Below are 17,778 nucleotides of genomic sequence, written 5' to 3' on the forward strand. Positions count from 1 at the left end.
AAAACTTGCAATAGTTCTGAGCTGCTGCAAGTCAAGTCCTAGCTGAACCAAGAAGTAAGACCAGGTGAGTGGCTGGTTGGGTAATCTGTGCTCTCAGAGCAGAGGAAACCTTCTGGGCTTTAAAAGTAAGGCAGTACATTTTTTCCATTGGAACCTTTATGTGACCCTGGTGTGTAATAAGCTGTGCCTGTTGGTCTTGGACCATCATTTCATTCTAGGGCTGCTGGGGCTAATGTTTGTGAAGCAGAACAGATTTAGTGAGGGCTGCCAGGGGCTAGCTGCTTTTTTTAGACTGATTGATTCCTTTTTGCATCAGCAGGGGCCTGGTTAATGTCCATACAGAAGTCTGAATAAGGCAATAGAAAACACTCTCATTTCCACAGACAGCCATGTTTCTATGCTGTTCATATTAGCTTAGGACCAGACCTTGCCAAATTCAGCTAAGGAGTGAATAAGTGGAAGACTATCTGAAAGATTTTGCAGAGCTGCACTTCAGAGGACCCTGTACTAAACTACAGATGATGACACCTTCCAAGTAGGCTTGGATGAGACAGTCTAGCAGCTTGTTCCCATCACTGGCATCAGTGATTTTTGATAGGTTCAAGTATTTTTTATTTTGTGACCATTTCGTTGATCATTTGCTAATAGATTATTGCAGTCTCACAATGAGAAAATGCCTTTTGATCTCTGTAGTCTTAAAGTATTTGATTTTTTGTTTTTATGGTCCCAGGGACCATAGTTCCATTTAAGTAATGTTCCTCTGCCAGAGCACTCAGCTGATACCTCGATGTTGGGTTTCTGATGCTCTGAGCAATATTATGTGTAAATATCTCCTCTTGATGAATTGGTCTGATTCCACAGAAATGCTCTTTTATCAAGTTTAGAACAGCAGAAATCCCTAATAAAAAAAGTATTGTGGAAAAACTCAAAGGCTTTCCCTCCTCACTTGGCAATGACTACAAGGCATTTGTTTTAGTACCCTGATGCAAAAAGCCAGGATCAAGTGCATGGGATAATGGGAGGAGCCCATTTGCTGAATCTGTGGAATATATGTTCCAGATCTTGGCTCATGAGCTGGACAGTGGATGTCCAATTTTTGTTTTTTGTCATTGGCACTCTTTAGCCTGACCTTTTCAGTGTCGCTTTGCCTGCACAAAGCAAGTGAAGATCTGTGGTTCAATAAATGGAAGATCATTTACAAACCACATCAAGAGATCCCATCCCTCTTTAGAAATTTTCAGCATTGATAATGGTGGTGGTGCTTACAGAAAAGGAAGGAATAAAACTCTTGATCAGTGGTTCTGCTTCCTAGGTATCACACCTTAGAGGCCTCAGCACAATTGTACTAAAACCTGAGCAGACACAGCAAAGGTGCTGTCCCTGCCCTGAACAGCTACAATATAAATGCCAGAGTAGAAGTTTTAGAACAATTTGATACACAAACAGATGGTGCAGGAGAAGATAACAATGAGATGGTCACAGGAGGTGGCATTAGGGACATGAATGCCAGGCAACCTGAGCTGGGATAACTTTGCAAATGTTCCCCATACCTCATCTCTCAGCTTGGATGAAGTGGATCTTTGTAAAAAGGCCCATATTTCTCTGAACTGGTTCAGGTTTTGAGAGTTTCTTGGAGTCTGAAACTCAAGCAGAGTGTTTTTTTCTTAGATATGATCTTAAATAACAGGGGTGGATGAGCCTGAGGGCAACTGCCAGGGAAGCTGCTTTCCTTGGAATTGCAGGACTTGGCTTCTTGGCCTGGAAACTGGTGCAGAGGCCACTTCCACCACCCCCTAAAAAAAAAAAAAAAAAAAAAAAAAAAAACCAGTTAAAAAGCAATGAGCATTCCTGGTCACTATATTTATCAATCGTGATTAAATAATTCAGCAAGTGATAAGCTGAATGCAATTTCTTGGTTTTGCTTAGTTCTGATAATAATTAAAACCTGATTTGCCTGTTAAGGTACATATATAATTTCAGATCTGTGGTTTTTTTTTTACTCTTCCCCCCCTTGAATAAAAACCTGCAACTCAGACAAGTTTGAGTATCCCTGGCATGCAGAGATATTCCAGTGGGGTGTGTTGTTCTGATTACTCTTTTGAGCTGGAGTGCTCCTTCTAAATTTCTGTGCCTACCCTTTCAGAGCATACCCCATAGGAGAATACCCTTGCAAGACCAAATCAGCTGCTGCCATCATGCTGATGATCATGAATAATCTGGATCCCTCTGTGGCTCAGGTAAGGTACAGTAAAAGAGATCTGGATTCATAGGCAGCAGCAAATTGGCAAGATACTTCCTGTATGTGTTCTCACATAAATACTGAAAAATTTAGGCATACAGCACTATGTACAGGAGCTTGGTCACTACCTGAGACATAGAGCTCAGCTCTTGGTACATTGTTTCTACAACTTAAGGTGAAAAATTAGTGCTGATGCTTCCTGTGTCTTTGGAAATTCATCCCAGTGACAGTGTTACAATAACAAACACATAATTTTGAAAAAAATATCAGTTTTTGTTCTTAACTTATCACTTTTATGATGTTACTTTCTAATTTCAAGAATATAGAGAGTTTTGATGCCATAAACTCTAGAAAAGATTTATTACCTGGATGGCAAAAATAGCTCAGAGATACAGTAAAAGGTTTTTTGAGAAAAGTGATTGCCTTAATGTTGAATTACCTTTTTTAGTTTCCTCAGGAACTCGTCACTTATGGAGGAAATGGGCAGGTCTTCAGCAACTGGGCACAGGTAGGACATTGCTGGGTTTGCAATTTATTTCACAGAGCCAGTTTCACCCTCCCCCATGCACATTCTGCTTAGGCAGTTTGGGATAATTCTTGGCAATCGTTACCTTAAAATGCTCCAAAACATCCTGTTTGGAGAGGGGAATGCTCAGTTATGAACTGCAGAGATGGAGAGAGCTTTATTTAGTAAAGAGCAGCCCAACAGAAATACTAAACATGGTACCATAAATACACCAAGCCATGCAGGATGATAAAAGGCCAGTTCTTTGTCTTTCTCTGATGCATATGCATATGCCTGTATATTTAGCACAGGTAATTTTAGAGTTTAGGAAACAAAAAAAGTGTATCCTCTATTTGTTTGTGGTACTTTTGCAACATTTTTTACAAGTAGTGGAATAAAAAAAGGCTTTGATTGAATAATGTGGAATTCTGAGTATTTTTCCAAGTAAATCAGATTAGCTGTTAATATTTGTGCTTGCTGGTCAGTTCATACTGCACTTTACTATGGACATTAGCTTTTACCTTCTAAGAATATTGGCTGGTGGTTAAAAGCCTCTCTATAATCAGAGAATGTTTTAAATTGTGTTTGTATAATCTCTGTTCTCTTATATTAAAAAAAGGTCAATAAATGTACTCACTTTATTCTACGTGCTGCAAAATGCATGTGGGAAACATTTTCAGGAGATCTTTGGAATCAGCAACATATTTAGAATTCTATCTGCAGTGCAGGACAGAATCAACACAGGTAGGATGCTACATCCCCCTGGAGTGCAGCATCACTCCTGAAGGCTGGGAAAGTCTTGATTTCTGATTGTAGCTGGAATTGTCAAAAGCTGACCTAAGGAGCCATCTTCTGTCATAAAGAATCACTTCTGCACCTTGTTGTGGCTTTATCTGAACCTGGCCTCTTGCTTAGTAAAGAACCCAAGCAAAAATAATGTGTGAATGAGGTTCCCAGTTAGGGGAGAGGAATGGATTCCTCACTGTAGCATGGGACTGTGACCTGGGTTTTGTTGTCAGTTGGGGATTTCTCATTTGTGATTAAAAGAAAATTCATGTTCCAGTTTCCTAATCTGTTAAAATTAATATAGAAGGTAAATGGAAGCCTGAGGCAGATCTTGAAGCAAAACTGTTCTGCCTTTTTTTCTAAGAGAGGTACCATGGCAATGCTCACCATTTCTTTATTCTGTGCATTAATTAATAAATGCCAGTTAACTATTGCCTGTTAGCTATGAGTGTTACAGCATTTCTGAGGTGAGCAGTGCCAGCAGTTTATACAGTGGCCTTTATTGCTCTGACAATTCTTAGCCAGATGCTGGGTGAGGGAGAAGTGCTGCCAAAGTCAGAAATATTCTTTTCTCTTGTTCTCTTCCAAGCCAGTCCCATGACCTGCAGTTGTTTCACAGCAGAGCAAACAAAACCTTTTTGTTTTTGTTTACTTAGAGTAGCAATCATATGAATGATTCAGTTACCACAGAACATTTTATTCTGTTTGTAGTTTGAAAACAGCATTAAAAAAATCTAGCATTGCAAAACTCAGAGTAAAAAGGTTCAGTTTAGTTTCTATCACCCATGCAGACCTGTGCTTTCTTCTGGATAATTTCAAATGAAAGAACTATGTCCAGAGCTAACTTTACAAGTCTTCAGACCTGCTTTTTGAGCTAGGAAAGGCTTTTCCTTCCTCCTTGCTAGTTATGCCTTTCAATGCCACAAGACCTGTTTAATTTACAATTTCTAGTTTTATGAAGCTGTTTAGGAAAAACATTAGGATGTTTTTCCCAGGCTGCTAGGGAGTTGAGAGTTCAGCTAGTTACCTGTTCTGTCCTATGACATGAGTTCAATTATTCAACATTTTTCATAAACCAAATCAGGAAAAGCAAAACAGTAACTTAACTAACTCTTTCCTGTTCGACTGCACTTGCAGCTTGGTCAATTGGCTGCATGAGAAGGGACTGGTTTCAAATCTGTACTATTTTTAGTTCAGATCAAAGCCACAGCCTCAGAGCTTAAGTGCCTGTGTTTATTTGTCACTGATACTGCTGCATCTTTGATCAGCAATTTTGGGGAGGTTTTTTCCCCCCTCAAAATTTTGTTTGTGTCCCCACAGAAGCTCTAGTCTCAAGTAATTGTTGGATTCCAATATTGCATGGGGAAGTTTCTCACAGGCCTAGCTGAGACATACTAGAAGTCCTGTGGAGTTTAATGGGCTTTGTCATAAATACTGATGGATTGAAGTTAAATTTAAAGCCAGTTTAGATGGTCAAAGTGTAAATTTTGGCATCAATCAAGAATAACAGCAGACAAAGCTGAAATATATTTGTGTACTCCAGGATGCATCAAGGATTTTATTCTGTGTCCACAATGAAAGCTGACTTTTCCCTTGAGAAGAAAAGCTGTTTCATTTTAAAGTGCACATTGTAAAAACCCTTTATTGCACTAGAAGATGCTGGATTTCAGATTAGGATCAACAATAAGCATGAGTATTTAATCACTTCTATAGGGAAAATTTTGCAGCTTGGCTTTGGAAGGATTGCCAGAAAAGTGCCAAATACAAGTGGTTAATCTCAAGATAAAATTAGAATATCTTTAAAAGTGAAGGATATCTGGGGTTTGTACTGGAGAAATTATTCTGGAACTTATTCAGACTTCTGTTAGTTGATGATTTGTGTTTCCTGGTGAGTGATATCCCTTAAAGAACTTTATTGAAAGCAAGAATGTGTTGAGAGCTCTGTTATTCCATATGTGAATGCACCTCGTTATCTCTATAGTTGCCTTCATTCTCCAGGATTAGCAGCTTCACAAAAACCAGTAAATGTAAGATGCAGACAAAGTCTCTCTTTTCCCTGCTTTTCATTGCAGTTCTGGTTGGTAATGCACTATTTGTCAGAGATGACAGAAGAGCAAACACTGGTGATGTACAGTGGCCATCCCCTGGGGCTCTTCCCCAGCCACCAGCATGCTCCTCGTTTAGTCATTACCAATGGCATGGTAGGTATTAGCATCTTGTTTTCTTTTTCCTCCTATTCTGGTTCATGTTTAAGGGTTGGCTGAGCTAAAATATGATTTATACTGTCTGATTTTACTACAACACACAGGAGAATCTGGGGTCCAAATTCTGCAACATTTTTTCCAGCACAGCTGCTGTCACCTCACGTGTGCTGATCTGCAGTGACGGAGGAAACAACCCTCTCCTTATTCTCCTTAAAACCCCTGTTCTTACTGAGTCTGTGGCACTTCCTTGCCCCAAAGAGTTTAGCTAGGCTCAGTCTGGAAGGTTTAAAAGCCCTCAGTAAGCACACATGATTATTAATCAGAGGCTCAGATATCTGGATTGTTTTGCTTGGAAGGCAAGGTGGACAAGGGGAAATACTGGTTCATTGCCAGCCTTTTGAGCCATTCAATACCCATTCCCTGGCAGGTTAGTTTTGTGGCTGGGAAAACTTCTTAAAACTTGTGTGGCAGTTGCAGTGCCAGGAAGACTGGACATCTTTTTTCTAATGCTAGAGTACCTGAAATAAAACACCTGGATTGCTCCTCCTGTTTCTACTGTTCTTCTGTATATAATAGTTACAGAAATAGTTAAAGAACTTTAAACTGTTTAAAAGACCTGCTTAAATCCCTAATTTGCTTATGTAGATTTTATTTTGGTTATTTTCCTAGGTTATTCCCAACTATTCCTCCAGAGATGAATATGAGAAGATGTTTGCTTTGGGTGTAACCATGTAAGAAGATAGCTCATTATTAAAATATATCAAATACTTGACTAGAATATGATTCAGACATCATGCAGTGACTGGTTAAAATTTCTAATGCAGATGGATTTCAACTGTGCTGCATGAAGTACTGATGCTGCAAAACATTAATGCATACATAAATGGAAATATTTCAGTGTTTGAGTTATGTTCAGCCACATATATAAGGATGTAATTGAGATCTGTTAGGAATTAATATTAGGTTTATGTGTGAGGCTTGGCTGAACAATAGCCTAAAGCCTTAATCATAACCCACTTAAGGCATTTGCTTGTTCTAATTTTCAGTGGTTGTTTTGCAGTCTATGGAAAACACAAGTTATAAAACATTCTTTCATGCTAAGAGAAACTTTGAAGTACATATTCTTGCATACTCTTCTACTGTTGACGAGCATAAGATTATCATTCTTTTGTGTACTGAGGAGAGAAAAAAAACATAACAGCCAAAGATTTTTCCCTCTTCTCTGTGAATTTACTATGAATGTGGTCAACCATTTTGGGCTAAAAGCTTCCAAAGTGGCCACGTGTCTGAGAGGCAAGAATGCCACTGAAACCCAATGACAAAGAGATTCCAATGAGGTGAAAAACAGTGTCCTTTTGTCCCAGTCACTGTGCCAAACACCAAGACAAGTTTACACTCAGGTTTTGATCCATGCATTTTTGAACTGAATTTAATGAGCTAAACACTCCTCCAAAAGTATGTTGGTGCATTGCTTATGATACAACTGTAAGTTGAGAATTTGATAATAGGAGACCTTTAACAACAAATCGAAGCACAGAGGGTTTTTCGTTGCACTGGGAACACAAGTGGGCAAATGCAAGTGACACTCCAGCCCGAGCAATCTGTGTGTGTCTCACTGTGCTCCTTGCTGTCCCCAGGTATGGTCAGATGACTGCAGGGAGCTACTGCTACATTGGGCCTCAGGGAATAGTCCATGGGACCGTGGTAAGGACCTGAGGAAAGCTCTCTGTCAGTGCCTGATGGAGAAGGCTTTCTCCCACAGCAACTGGCTATGAGAGTGGATTGGATTGCTGTGAGAGGAACTTCTGGCTGCTGAAGGAATTCTCATTTCCCCCTCCATAAAAAATGATGTCTTTTCATTTTGATATGTCTTAGCTAGAACACAGACTTGAAGAGATTTGCAATCAAGGTCTCAATCTGAGCCCATATTTAGCTACAATATGTGAAGTATGAATTGACCAAATGTGCTATATAAAAATGTTTTCTTGTCTGTTTTCCTTAACTGTCCTTTGCAGCCACCCATAAGTCTTTATAGCACCAGAGCAGCATGTTGGGAACCACTGATTATTCTATCTCATGATGAGAGAAATAAGCATAATGAGGACAGATGCTTTCACAGCATGATTTTTGTAATGTATTTCCTTCTTAAAGGATTAAAGCGCTGATGGCCCCAGAGTTTCAAAGTCTGTATGCTAAAGGGACAGAAGATGTTTAAATTTAAGGGCTCTGGTGAGCATGGCTCCTGGTGATGGCTGTGTTTGTCGTGTGCAGCTCACAGTGCTCAACGCAGGCCGTCGGTACCTGGAGGCAGAGGACCTGTCTGGGAAGGTGTTTGTCACTTCTGGCCTCGGAGGGATGAGCGGGGCTCAGGCCAAGGCTGCAGTCATTGCTGGGTGTGTGGGGATCATTGCAGAGGTGAGAGCAGTGCTGCTGTCATTCTGTCTTCTTCTGCTGAGTCAGAACCCGCATTCTTCTGATCTAACAAGTTCCTGAAGTAACCCTGGCAAATCAAACACAGAAAAGATACTATTTTCTAAGTTATGTCTTTTTTTTCTTTTTCCCATTGCTGAGCATTTTTCACGGCTATTCCACTCTCTGTTTATTCACTCATTGGATCAGACTGCAAAGATATGGACTTATAATTGCTTCAGAAATGATGCAGAATGATGCTGTCAAATGAGCCATTCCCAGTGTTTGAACTACTCTTGTTTCGTGTGTGAAAAAGTGTAACTTCCACAGGCAATTCCCATGAGAACTGCATTCTCTTATGCCAAAAATAGTCTATGTTAAGAAGGTGTTAGTTATGTTATTTAACTTTGATTAACCTTTAAAGCCTCCAGCACCCTTATCAGATGCAATAGGAAAAATGTTGGCATGGTTTACTCATCAAGGTTGGTACTAATGAAGTTGCTTGACGTTGTGATTCCTTGAAGTTAACGGGACTTTTTAAATTGAGATCTGAGGTTAATCACAACCACTTATGAGAATCCCAATTTTTAGGCAACAAAGGTAAGTTCTGCTGACAGAAAATGCTGATGGAGAGAAGCTCTGTAGTACCATTTTCCCTGTTCCCAAAGCTCTCCCACAGTATATCTTTGTAGAGAGTCTTTCATCCTGTGGAAAATTTCTCTGTTCCTAATATGCTGAAATATTGCAGTTATTTCTTCCCACAAACAAAGAGAATCTAGCAATGATTTGTGTTTGGAAGACTACTAATACCCATGCAATAGAATAGTGGGTGATAGGATCCACTGGATCCATAGATATCCTTAAGTATCATCTAACAGAACACAAACATCATCATTTGGGGCAGTATATATGCCAACATATTTTGAGTGAAATACATTTTCACATAAAAAGGTGGCACTAGGTTCTCCCAATACTGGTCCTTCCCAGCTCTTACGCTTATTACAGGACCCTGTCCTAGTAACCAGATGGAAAGAGGGACTGTACAAGCACTGCAACAACTTTTAGGAGAGATTGCTGCTCTGCAATTCTGTGAAAATGGTAGTGACAATTTTTTAGTTGTTTGTGATAAGTAAGTAACAACTCTTTACAAAAGAGAGGCCTTGAAAGTCATGGTTCAGGCCTGTTACTTCGGCTAAGTAAGAAAAGAACTATGGGAAAGAGACTCAGCTGAATTAGGGCTAGAAAAACAAGTTATGTAACCATCACACATTCACATTGTGTGTATGGTGGTTGGTTGAATTATGCTTGTTATGATTTAAAAGTATTTAACTGATAACTGGCTAATGGCTTAAAAAGGCCAGGTTTTGGGGACAAAGTGGCTCTCCTTTGCACCTGCCTGGGGACCCTGCATCACTCTGGATCCTCACCTCACGTTTAGTGATACTGACTAGTTAGAAACATTAAACTTTTTCGTGCATTTCTTTCCTCATGACTGGTTTTGGTTTCAATTCACTGGAGAAACATTCTTGGATGAGCAGATCCAGGACTGACTAAAATGCATCGAGCTCTTCTGAGTATCTGTGTGTGAAGGGCTCTTGTCACTCCACAGAAGAAGGGATTTTTGAGAACTAAGCTCCAGTCAGCACTGACTGGAGCTTGGCCTTCTCAGCTAAAGTCACTTGGAGACAGTTGGCTGGGAAACCTCTGCTGTGGGTGTGTCACACTGCAGTGGGAAGAATAGGAATATCACAATCTGACCTATTTTAGTTACAATTAAACTTCAAAACACAGTGGGTCAGACTGCACCTGTTATGGGCAGTAAACCTGGCTGCTCTGGCTACCTCAGGTGTTTCATGTAAGGCTTGGGTTTCATCAGCTTTACAGCAGTGGTGCAAAGGTGGTTTTGTTAGCACGTGGGTCTGGCATTTGCATTTGAGATTTCATCAGGTACTCCCTGCAGATGAAATAACTGTATTTAATTTACTATTGAATAAATCATTAATGAATAAATTATCTTTATTCAGACTTCTGTCATCATGGTCTTTCAAATGCTGGAATACAAAGGAAAGATTTCAGTGAATGCCATTCACAGCCATCCTTTGTCCTTTTCATCTCTATGGCTGCAGATGATTTTGTTCAGGAGACTGAATATCGCCTGGTTTTTATCTCCTGTGAGATGATCCTTGTCGGAAATGAGTCTCAGGAGCACATGTGGATAGCTATATATATGTACATACTATTTATTGAAGGAACTATTTATGCAAATGACATTGAATTGTGCAAGAGATCATTTTGTCAGCCAGGGCTCCAACAGAAGGGATTAGTGGTGCAAGTATTTTACCTCTCCTGTTTGACTGGAAGCTGAGTGTAATTTTATGAAATAATTGTGTGGAGGACCAGATATCTCCTCTGAGCTGCACTGGGCTTTCTGGGGTTACACTGGAGGCAACATTAGCTCATCATCTTTATGCAGTTTTTTTAAACTACTGAGATGTTGATCCAAAAAATGAGCATATTTTTGAAAGTGTGGTTCAAAGGGAGATGGTTTCTTGAGACAGCAAGTCTGTGAAAGACTAGGAATGTCAGAGGGAGCTAAAATAAAATATGTAGGATGTGGTAACATTTAAATAGATCTGATCTGTATTATGTGGGGATTTAAATGAACCCAATTCCTGTAATTCATACAGACCACTTAATATTTTTCCTTCTGTGCTGATTTAAATATCTCAGAAGCAGCTGTCCCCCATGGCACCTAACTTTATTGAATAATTCCATTGGCAGTGACACTATTATTATCATAATCTGGGGTTTTGGGAAGGATAGTCTTCATTACTGATGTGGAAAATGATGGATGGTGTCCCATGCTAAGAATAATTAGGAAAGAATAGGTTTCCTGTTGTTCAAGCAGCTCCTGAATACAGAACTTATTTAATTTACATATAAATACTTTCTTAATGAGAAAGAATTAAAATGATGGGGAGAGATTCTAGAGAAGTAAAAAATGCTTTAATGAAATACTAGGAGATACTCAGATTATGTGTTCTCATGCACACACATCATTGTGGGGGGTTTAAATTCCGTTGCTACCACAGAATATTGGTTTAAATTAATTTTGCCACTTGCCTTATGCCACTGATAGCTCATTATAAGTGTATTAATGATGTGCAAGCTTGTACATTACTATGGAATCTGTGCCAAAGCCTCCATAATTTTCCCATCCATTTATATTTTTATCCAGCTCTCTCTTAGGCACGTACACACTGGCACACACAGAAGCTGAGCCCAGAAGACAGTACAGATTTGGGATTAAGGTTGTTTGGAGCTTCAAAGTTCAAGCAAGAAGGCATAGTTTTGTTTTGCTCTGTGCTATTTTTCAGTGGCATTAGGCAGCTGGGACAGGAAAATGCTTTCCTCTTTTCCTTCCATATTTGGTTGATGTTTTCAACCAGTAGTCCAAGAACAAAAGTAAAGGTTAATTTTATTCAGCAATCCATAGCTTTATCTTGGGCAGCCTGGCAGAAATGTCTCTCTGGGCTGATCAATGAAAATACTTTCTTAATTATTAAAAAATATTATTTTCAAGAAAAATATCCAGATTTGAAAAATAAATTGGAAACATTTTTGCCTTTTAACATAATAATGAAAAGAAACAATAGGAACACTTAAAATTTGCAGAAATACATTACCTCTTATGCAATTTCAATGATAAATTTTGATTCATAAAATATTTTCGGAAGTGATGTATCAAAAAATCTATTTCTTGCTTTAACCTTTCAGTAAAAGAGAACAAAAAGCTTTAAAAAATCAGAGGTGGAAAATAAGCATTTGAACAATAGTTATATATATAATCTATATATTTAATATATATGTATAACTCAAGGTAATAGTAGGGCCATTACCTTTGCTTTTTGTTACTTTTCCCTGCAGGGTAATTGAAAAACTAAAGGTAAAAATGACTGCATGGGGGAAGCAGGAGTTTTAAGATCTCGGCTATTTCTCCTAGGTGGATGAAGCAGCACTTCTGAAACGTCACAAGCAGGGATGGCTGATGGAAATCTCTAACAACCTGGACCATTGCATTGCTCGCCTCAGGTATGACATCTGAAATAATTCAGTGAGTTTATCTCTGCTCCCTAACCCTCCCTTCCCATCTTTCTGCACTGTGCCATTGTAGTCTGCATATAGGAGGGGCTGAGGGACACCGCCTCTTATTCCAGGTCTGCTTTGGAACATGAATCCCACTTCCCAGGCTGCAGCAGTCTTTATTAGTGACTACTAACTAATGCTTCACATCATTTATATATGTTAAACATGTCTTCATTTAGTTTCATGAATATGCATGGAGCAATTACAACTGATGTTACACTTGCAGCATGACCCAAGCTTCATGGAATCTGTGATTAAAAATTATGTAAATGTTGAAAGATGTGTTTCTGAGATAAGTGTTGAAAATAACATACAGGCTTGCTTTTATTTTTCCCTTTTTTTTCCCTCCTGTGTTTGATTCTGTGTGTGATTTGTACATTTCAAGATAGAATGAGGTGCATTTTCTTCAACCAGTCTTTTTTATTATTTTCTAGAGAAGCAAGAAAGAATAAAATTGCCCTCAGTTTGGGTTACCATGGGAATGTGGTAGATCTGTGGTAAGTAGTATGAATGGATAATAAGTACATTAATGCTCTGGCTCTTTGGTCAATATGGAATGAGTTCCCAAACTTGGAAGAGACATTAAATACAGTGCTAAGTACATTACTCTAGATGCTCATGAAAAACTGCTGTCAGAAGGGGGATCTTCACCCTTGTGCTCCTTTTGCTGTGCTCCCTAGGGAGAGGTTGGTGCATGAGCTGGACACGACAGGAGAGCTGCTGGTTGACCTGGGGTCTGACCAAACGTCCTGTCACAACCCATTCAACGGGGGCTACTACCCAGTGCAGCTCAGCTTCGAGGAGGGAAAGCAGCTCCTCTCCTCCAACCCAGGGAAGTTCCGGACGCTGGTACAAGAGAGGTAAAGGTTGTGACAATACATCTTCCTAACCTCTGAGTTTAGCTGCTCTTCAAGCAATGCAGTCCTGGGGTATGGAAAGAAAGGATAAATCAGGTGCCAAGGTAGAGGCCAGAACAGTGATGTTCTGTTATTCAGTTTTTTCCTCTGCTTGCTTTGTGAACTACTTAAACTGTTCTGCAGTTTTGTGCAAGCTGGTTTTTGTCATCAGCTTTCATCTCCAGAGCTGGCTGAGTTGCTCTGCTGAAAGATGTGAAATGTCTTTGCTATTTAGTGAAGTTTCCTCAATGACTGCAAATCACTTCAAGAGTTGGGGATAACAGGTGCTATAGAGACTGAGATCATCTCAGTTGATGTCTCGTGGGTTTATATCTGAATTTATGTGGGGTCTTTCCATCCCCTCTGTCTCCTCCTCCTCTCATGCCTTTGGTTAGTTAATGGTATTATTCTTTTTTATGTTTCGTTGACCCCAAGAATAACTATTTTCTTCTTTATTTCAGTCTGAAGAGGCATGTGGCTGCTATTAACAAACTAGCTGATAAGGGCATGTTTTTCTGGGATTATGGCAATGCTTTTCTCTTGGAAGCTCAGAGAGCTGGTGAGTAGATCCTGGAGTTGTAGGTGGAAATGAGGATAATTCTGCATGCATCTTCCCAGCTGTGTATGTTAAGTAGGGCAGGGTTAGCCACTATAATTCTATTCTTTAGTCCTTTCTCTCTTGTTCTTTGACACCCCTGACCCCCCCTGGCTGAGATACAACCTTTATAGGAACTTGTGTGCAGTCTGGTTTTGCATTTTACAGTTTTCCTCCATCAAGTGACTGACTATTAAAATTCTTTTATAGGTGCTGATGTTGCAAAAAAAGGAGGAGATAAAACGGAATTTCGATATCCTTCCTACGTTCAGCACATTATGGGGTATGTTGGGCAGAGTTGGGAGTACGCTGCCAAGTACCTTGTGACTTCCTCTGTTCAGAGGGAGAGTACTACAGAGATAAGTGCAGATTGACAATGGTAAATGATCAAAAGGAGGCAACAGCAGTTGGAAAATTGCTCTCACAGGAGTTATGCCAGTTAGTGTAGGTTAGCCATTGTCAAGTCAACACTCTTCACTCCTTCACATGAATAGCTTCATTTTGTTCTTGCATGGATTTTCATTAAGCAGTCCTGCTCGAGAAGAGCCAGGTCACAGCCTCAAACTGTGACTAGAGGCAGCTTCACTTGGAGGTGCTAAAAACTGAGAGATTGTGTCTTCACAGCAGATTCAGAGATGAATTCCAAATCATCCAAGGCTTATATCTGCCCTGAAGTTAAGAGTGTGATGGAAACAGGACACTCTTCTGCCCGTGTCACCAGCTGTGCCTCTTACCCTCACTGTACACACTGCTTGTAGAAACAGCTGAGCTCAGGACATCTGTTGAGGGACTGGATTTATAGCTCATTTTTCTTCTGACTCATGCTTAGCTTGCCTATGCCATGTGAATAAGAGCCTGAACATAGAGTAATGCCCTCAGATTAGATCTTTTCTTCCGGCCCTCAAGTGAAGCGTGTCTCACTATTGTACATAAACAATGTGGACAGCAAATGAGTCTGGACTCAGGCACTCAGTTAGAACCTGCACTTGTCTGACAGTGTAGATGCACTCAGGGTTAGCCTGGGTTTAGGACACAAAGCAGGGAGAGTATATTTGATGAAACAGAAGAAAAGTTGCAATTCATCTGATGATGCACTTGATCGAACTGTCCAACATGACTGTGAAAATTCTGGCCTGACTAAACTTTTATCTACCAGTGGATGGCTGCATGAAACAGCATTGTTTAATTTCTCAATTAATGGTCCTCGATGCTTCTGTTTTGTTTGGTGCATTGAAAATGTTTCAAATTCTTCCATCTCCAGCTAATGAAAGAAAAGCATTGCTAGCAGCCAGGATAAATAAGGAAAGAATTTCAACTATCTCTTAATGAAACATGTTCTCTTCCCAGGGACATTTTTTCCCTGGGATTTGGGCCTTTCCGCTGGGTTTGTACCTCAGGTGACCCACAGGACCTCGCTACCACTGACTCCATTGCCATGTCAGTGCTGGAAGACTCCATACGTCAGGGAGGTAAGGCATCATCCCCTGCCCCCTCCCTTTTGGAGAGAAAAGGAAACCCAGAGTCGAAATATCTGTTAGCTTTTGGCAGAAAACATGGAAAGCAGGCTCTTCCAGGTTCCATGTAGGCAGGAAGTGCTGCTGTTGTCTAAACTCCTGGTAGGAGTGTAGCCTGTAGGTAAAATATAAAAACACCATGGATGTTGATCCCGAAGCGATTTTGGCTAAGAGTCCTTCCTTTTTATTTGTTACAGGTGTTTTTAAACTTTGTCACCTTGAAACTTTAGCACAATCAGTATCTTTCACCATCAGGTCTCCAAGAGTAATTTAAGGAGTCAAATTGCTTTGCCCCTGTCTCACAGGTAAATGAGGCATGAAAATCTAGGAAGGCTTTCAAGAGGAGATCAGTGGCAGGAAATCCAAGTTTCCTGGATGTGGTACTCCATCCAGTGTCATTTTTTGTGATTACAATTTTGAGATCTTTTTTGTCATTTGTTAATAGATTGGCAGCTATTTCTACTGACTGGTGGAAGCAGTTTGGAATACCTGCATGGCTCTGTATGCTACTCTAGGATCTAGGAATTGCACTCTTCCACTCTTCCACATCCCTGAAACTGGGATATTACTGATATCCCCTGCTTATGAACAGGAATTGAGACAAAGCTAATTTAGTGTCAGCAAAGATCAATCCTGGTCTCCCAGGATGGAGAGGAAGCCCCTACCCCTTTCCCTTTCTTTGTCTGCCTTTGCAGTTACCAGACAACAGGCTCAAAGGCTTTTCACTGTCCCCAAGCACTGAAGTCCTCAGCTCTTCTGTTTTGAGTGTCACAGTCTGTGTTTTCCAGAATCAACAAAAGAATCCTTGAATTCTGAAGAATTCTGCAGATAAAAAACAAATGTATCAGAAATCCAAACCATATTTTGAGAACAAGAGCATAATATTTTTCGCTGGTAATATTGAAATATTCATTCCTTTATTTCATGAAAGGCATTGAAATACAAATAGAAGTGTGAAAATTTTGAATGCTCTCCTGTTTGTCCTGGGACAATAAGTACCAGGAGGATACTGGGTAGTATTTCTGAAAATTATATACCATGTTCAGATGTCTCTCATTTGGAATAAAACTACTCTTGTCTTCCTATAATGAAAGGCTGGTGTCCAGCCTCCTTTTCCTCCTGGGAGGTGAATTATCTGTGCAGTGGGTCTGACCCTGCAAGGTCCTTGGTTCTCTCTATTCTCCTGATCTTTCCTTAGGAATAATTTTCAAGAAGTACCACTGGAGCATGAGTTGTGTTTAATGCAATAACCCAGAAGTGCCTACACCATCCTCTGGGTATTGAAACTTCCATGTTTTTGAGCCTGGTCCCTTGGCTTTATTGAAGGGAGGGCAAAATCCATTACTATACTGCTGGATCTGTCTTCAGAAATCAGCAGTATTTTTTCTTGCCATGTACTGCAGCTTCCAGAAATCTTCTCTCAGGACTGAACCGTTGTGTGACCCTCGGATGTTTTGCATTGCAAGACTGGGAAATGAATCAGTTACTGTGTGTACAAGAGTGTGTGGGTGTTTACATAGATGTAATGTAAAGCTGGAGAGAGAAGTCTCTTGCACAAACAAAAAACATTGAACTATTGCTTGTATATATTCTTAATTTAAATGCAAAAAATGACATAAAAATCCCAACAGGTGAAAACAGGCTTAAGGGCAAGGCTATTATTTGATTTGTTGTTAAATTTGACAGGACAATGGAAATTTGATTCAAAGAGAAAGAAAAACAGAATTTGATCAGAAAATAAACAGCCATTCATGCATACACATTCTTGAATATTCTGCTTGCAGTCCACTTTCTATGAGGCCTGGGTTTGGACCAAATTTTAGGGTCTGGATAGCCTCACACACATGCATATCTGAAATCTGAGCCTACCTTTGAAATTTATGAAAGAATCTGTTCTAAACACTGAGTGAAAACTCCACAGAGCTGAACTCTGTTGCATTCCAAGTCTTAACTTTTGACTTGGCCTTGAGTCCACTGTTAACCATTCTTCTTCTTTTGTGGAGAAGAATTTCTTTCAGACTTTGTGAGATTTATGTAATTTTATTATCTGCTTCTACTTTTAAGCTACCTGAGCTTTTAAAAGAGGGCCTTTGCATGAGAGATGCAGCACTGATGATCAGGGTGTAACTTGGATTTAGGACCTCTGTGGTAGTTTGAAGGCTGAGCTGATGCACAGCAATATAAATCTCTCTAAAGGACCCAGTCTCTGTGTTTCTTGGGACAATTTCTCTGGGTAAACAATTGTTTCCAGTATGTTTTAAATCCTAGGAGTGCACAAGGGCCTATGAAATACCAGAAGCAATACAGTTGCTTGCCTGACTTCAAAACATATTCCTGTTGGGATGGGAAGCTGGAGGCGGCAATTCAGCAAATAAAATACATGGAGATACTCTAAAGTTAAAGTCTTTCTAGAAAAAAATTGTGAGACTTTTTTCAATTGCAGGAAATAAGACTAAATAAAAGGGAGTATTCCTCACTTCCCCA

At 39.9% G+C, this 17,778-nt stretch overlaps 1 protein-coding gene across 1 annotated transcript in view; it reads left to right on the top strand.

Annotated features, from left to right (window-relative positions):
• UROC1 (urocanate hydratase 1) overlaps positions 1-17,778 on the top strand; it is a 37,587-nt gene that overhangs the window by 7,421 nt on the left and 12,388 nt on the right. The window contains exons 3-14 of the mRNA XM_066326632.1: positions 2,144-2,237; positions 2,688-2,747; positions 5,603-5,731; positions 6,404-6,465; positions 7,372-7,438; positions 8,006-8,149; positions 12,147-12,235; positions 12,724-12,786; positions 12,970-13,149; positions 13,647-13,744; positions 13,991-14,063; positions 15,128-15,249. Coding sequence (XP_066182729.1) covers positions 2,144-2,237; positions 2,688-2,747; positions 5,603-5,731; positions 6,404-6,465; positions 7,372-7,438; positions 8,006-8,149; positions 12,147-12,235; positions 12,724-12,786; positions 12,970-13,149; positions 13,647-13,744; positions 13,991-14,063; positions 15,128-15,249 — 1,181 coding nt within the window. The remainder of the gene's footprint in view (positions 1-2,143; positions 2,238-2,687; positions 2,748-5,602; positions 5,732-6,403; positions 6,466-7,371; positions 7,439-8,005; positions 8,150-12,146; positions 12,236-12,723; positions 12,787-12,969; positions 13,150-13,646; positions 13,745-13,990; positions 14,064-15,127; positions 15,250-17,778) is intronic.

This window comes from Sylvia atricapilla, chromosome 11, assembly GCF_009819655.1.
Source record: "Sylvia atricapilla isolate bSylAtr1 chromosome 11, bSylAtr1.pri, whole genome shotgun sequence".
NCBI classification, from domain to species: domain Eukaryota; kingdom Metazoa; phylum Chordata; class Aves; order Passeriformes; family Sylviidae; genus Sylvia; species Sylvia atricapilla.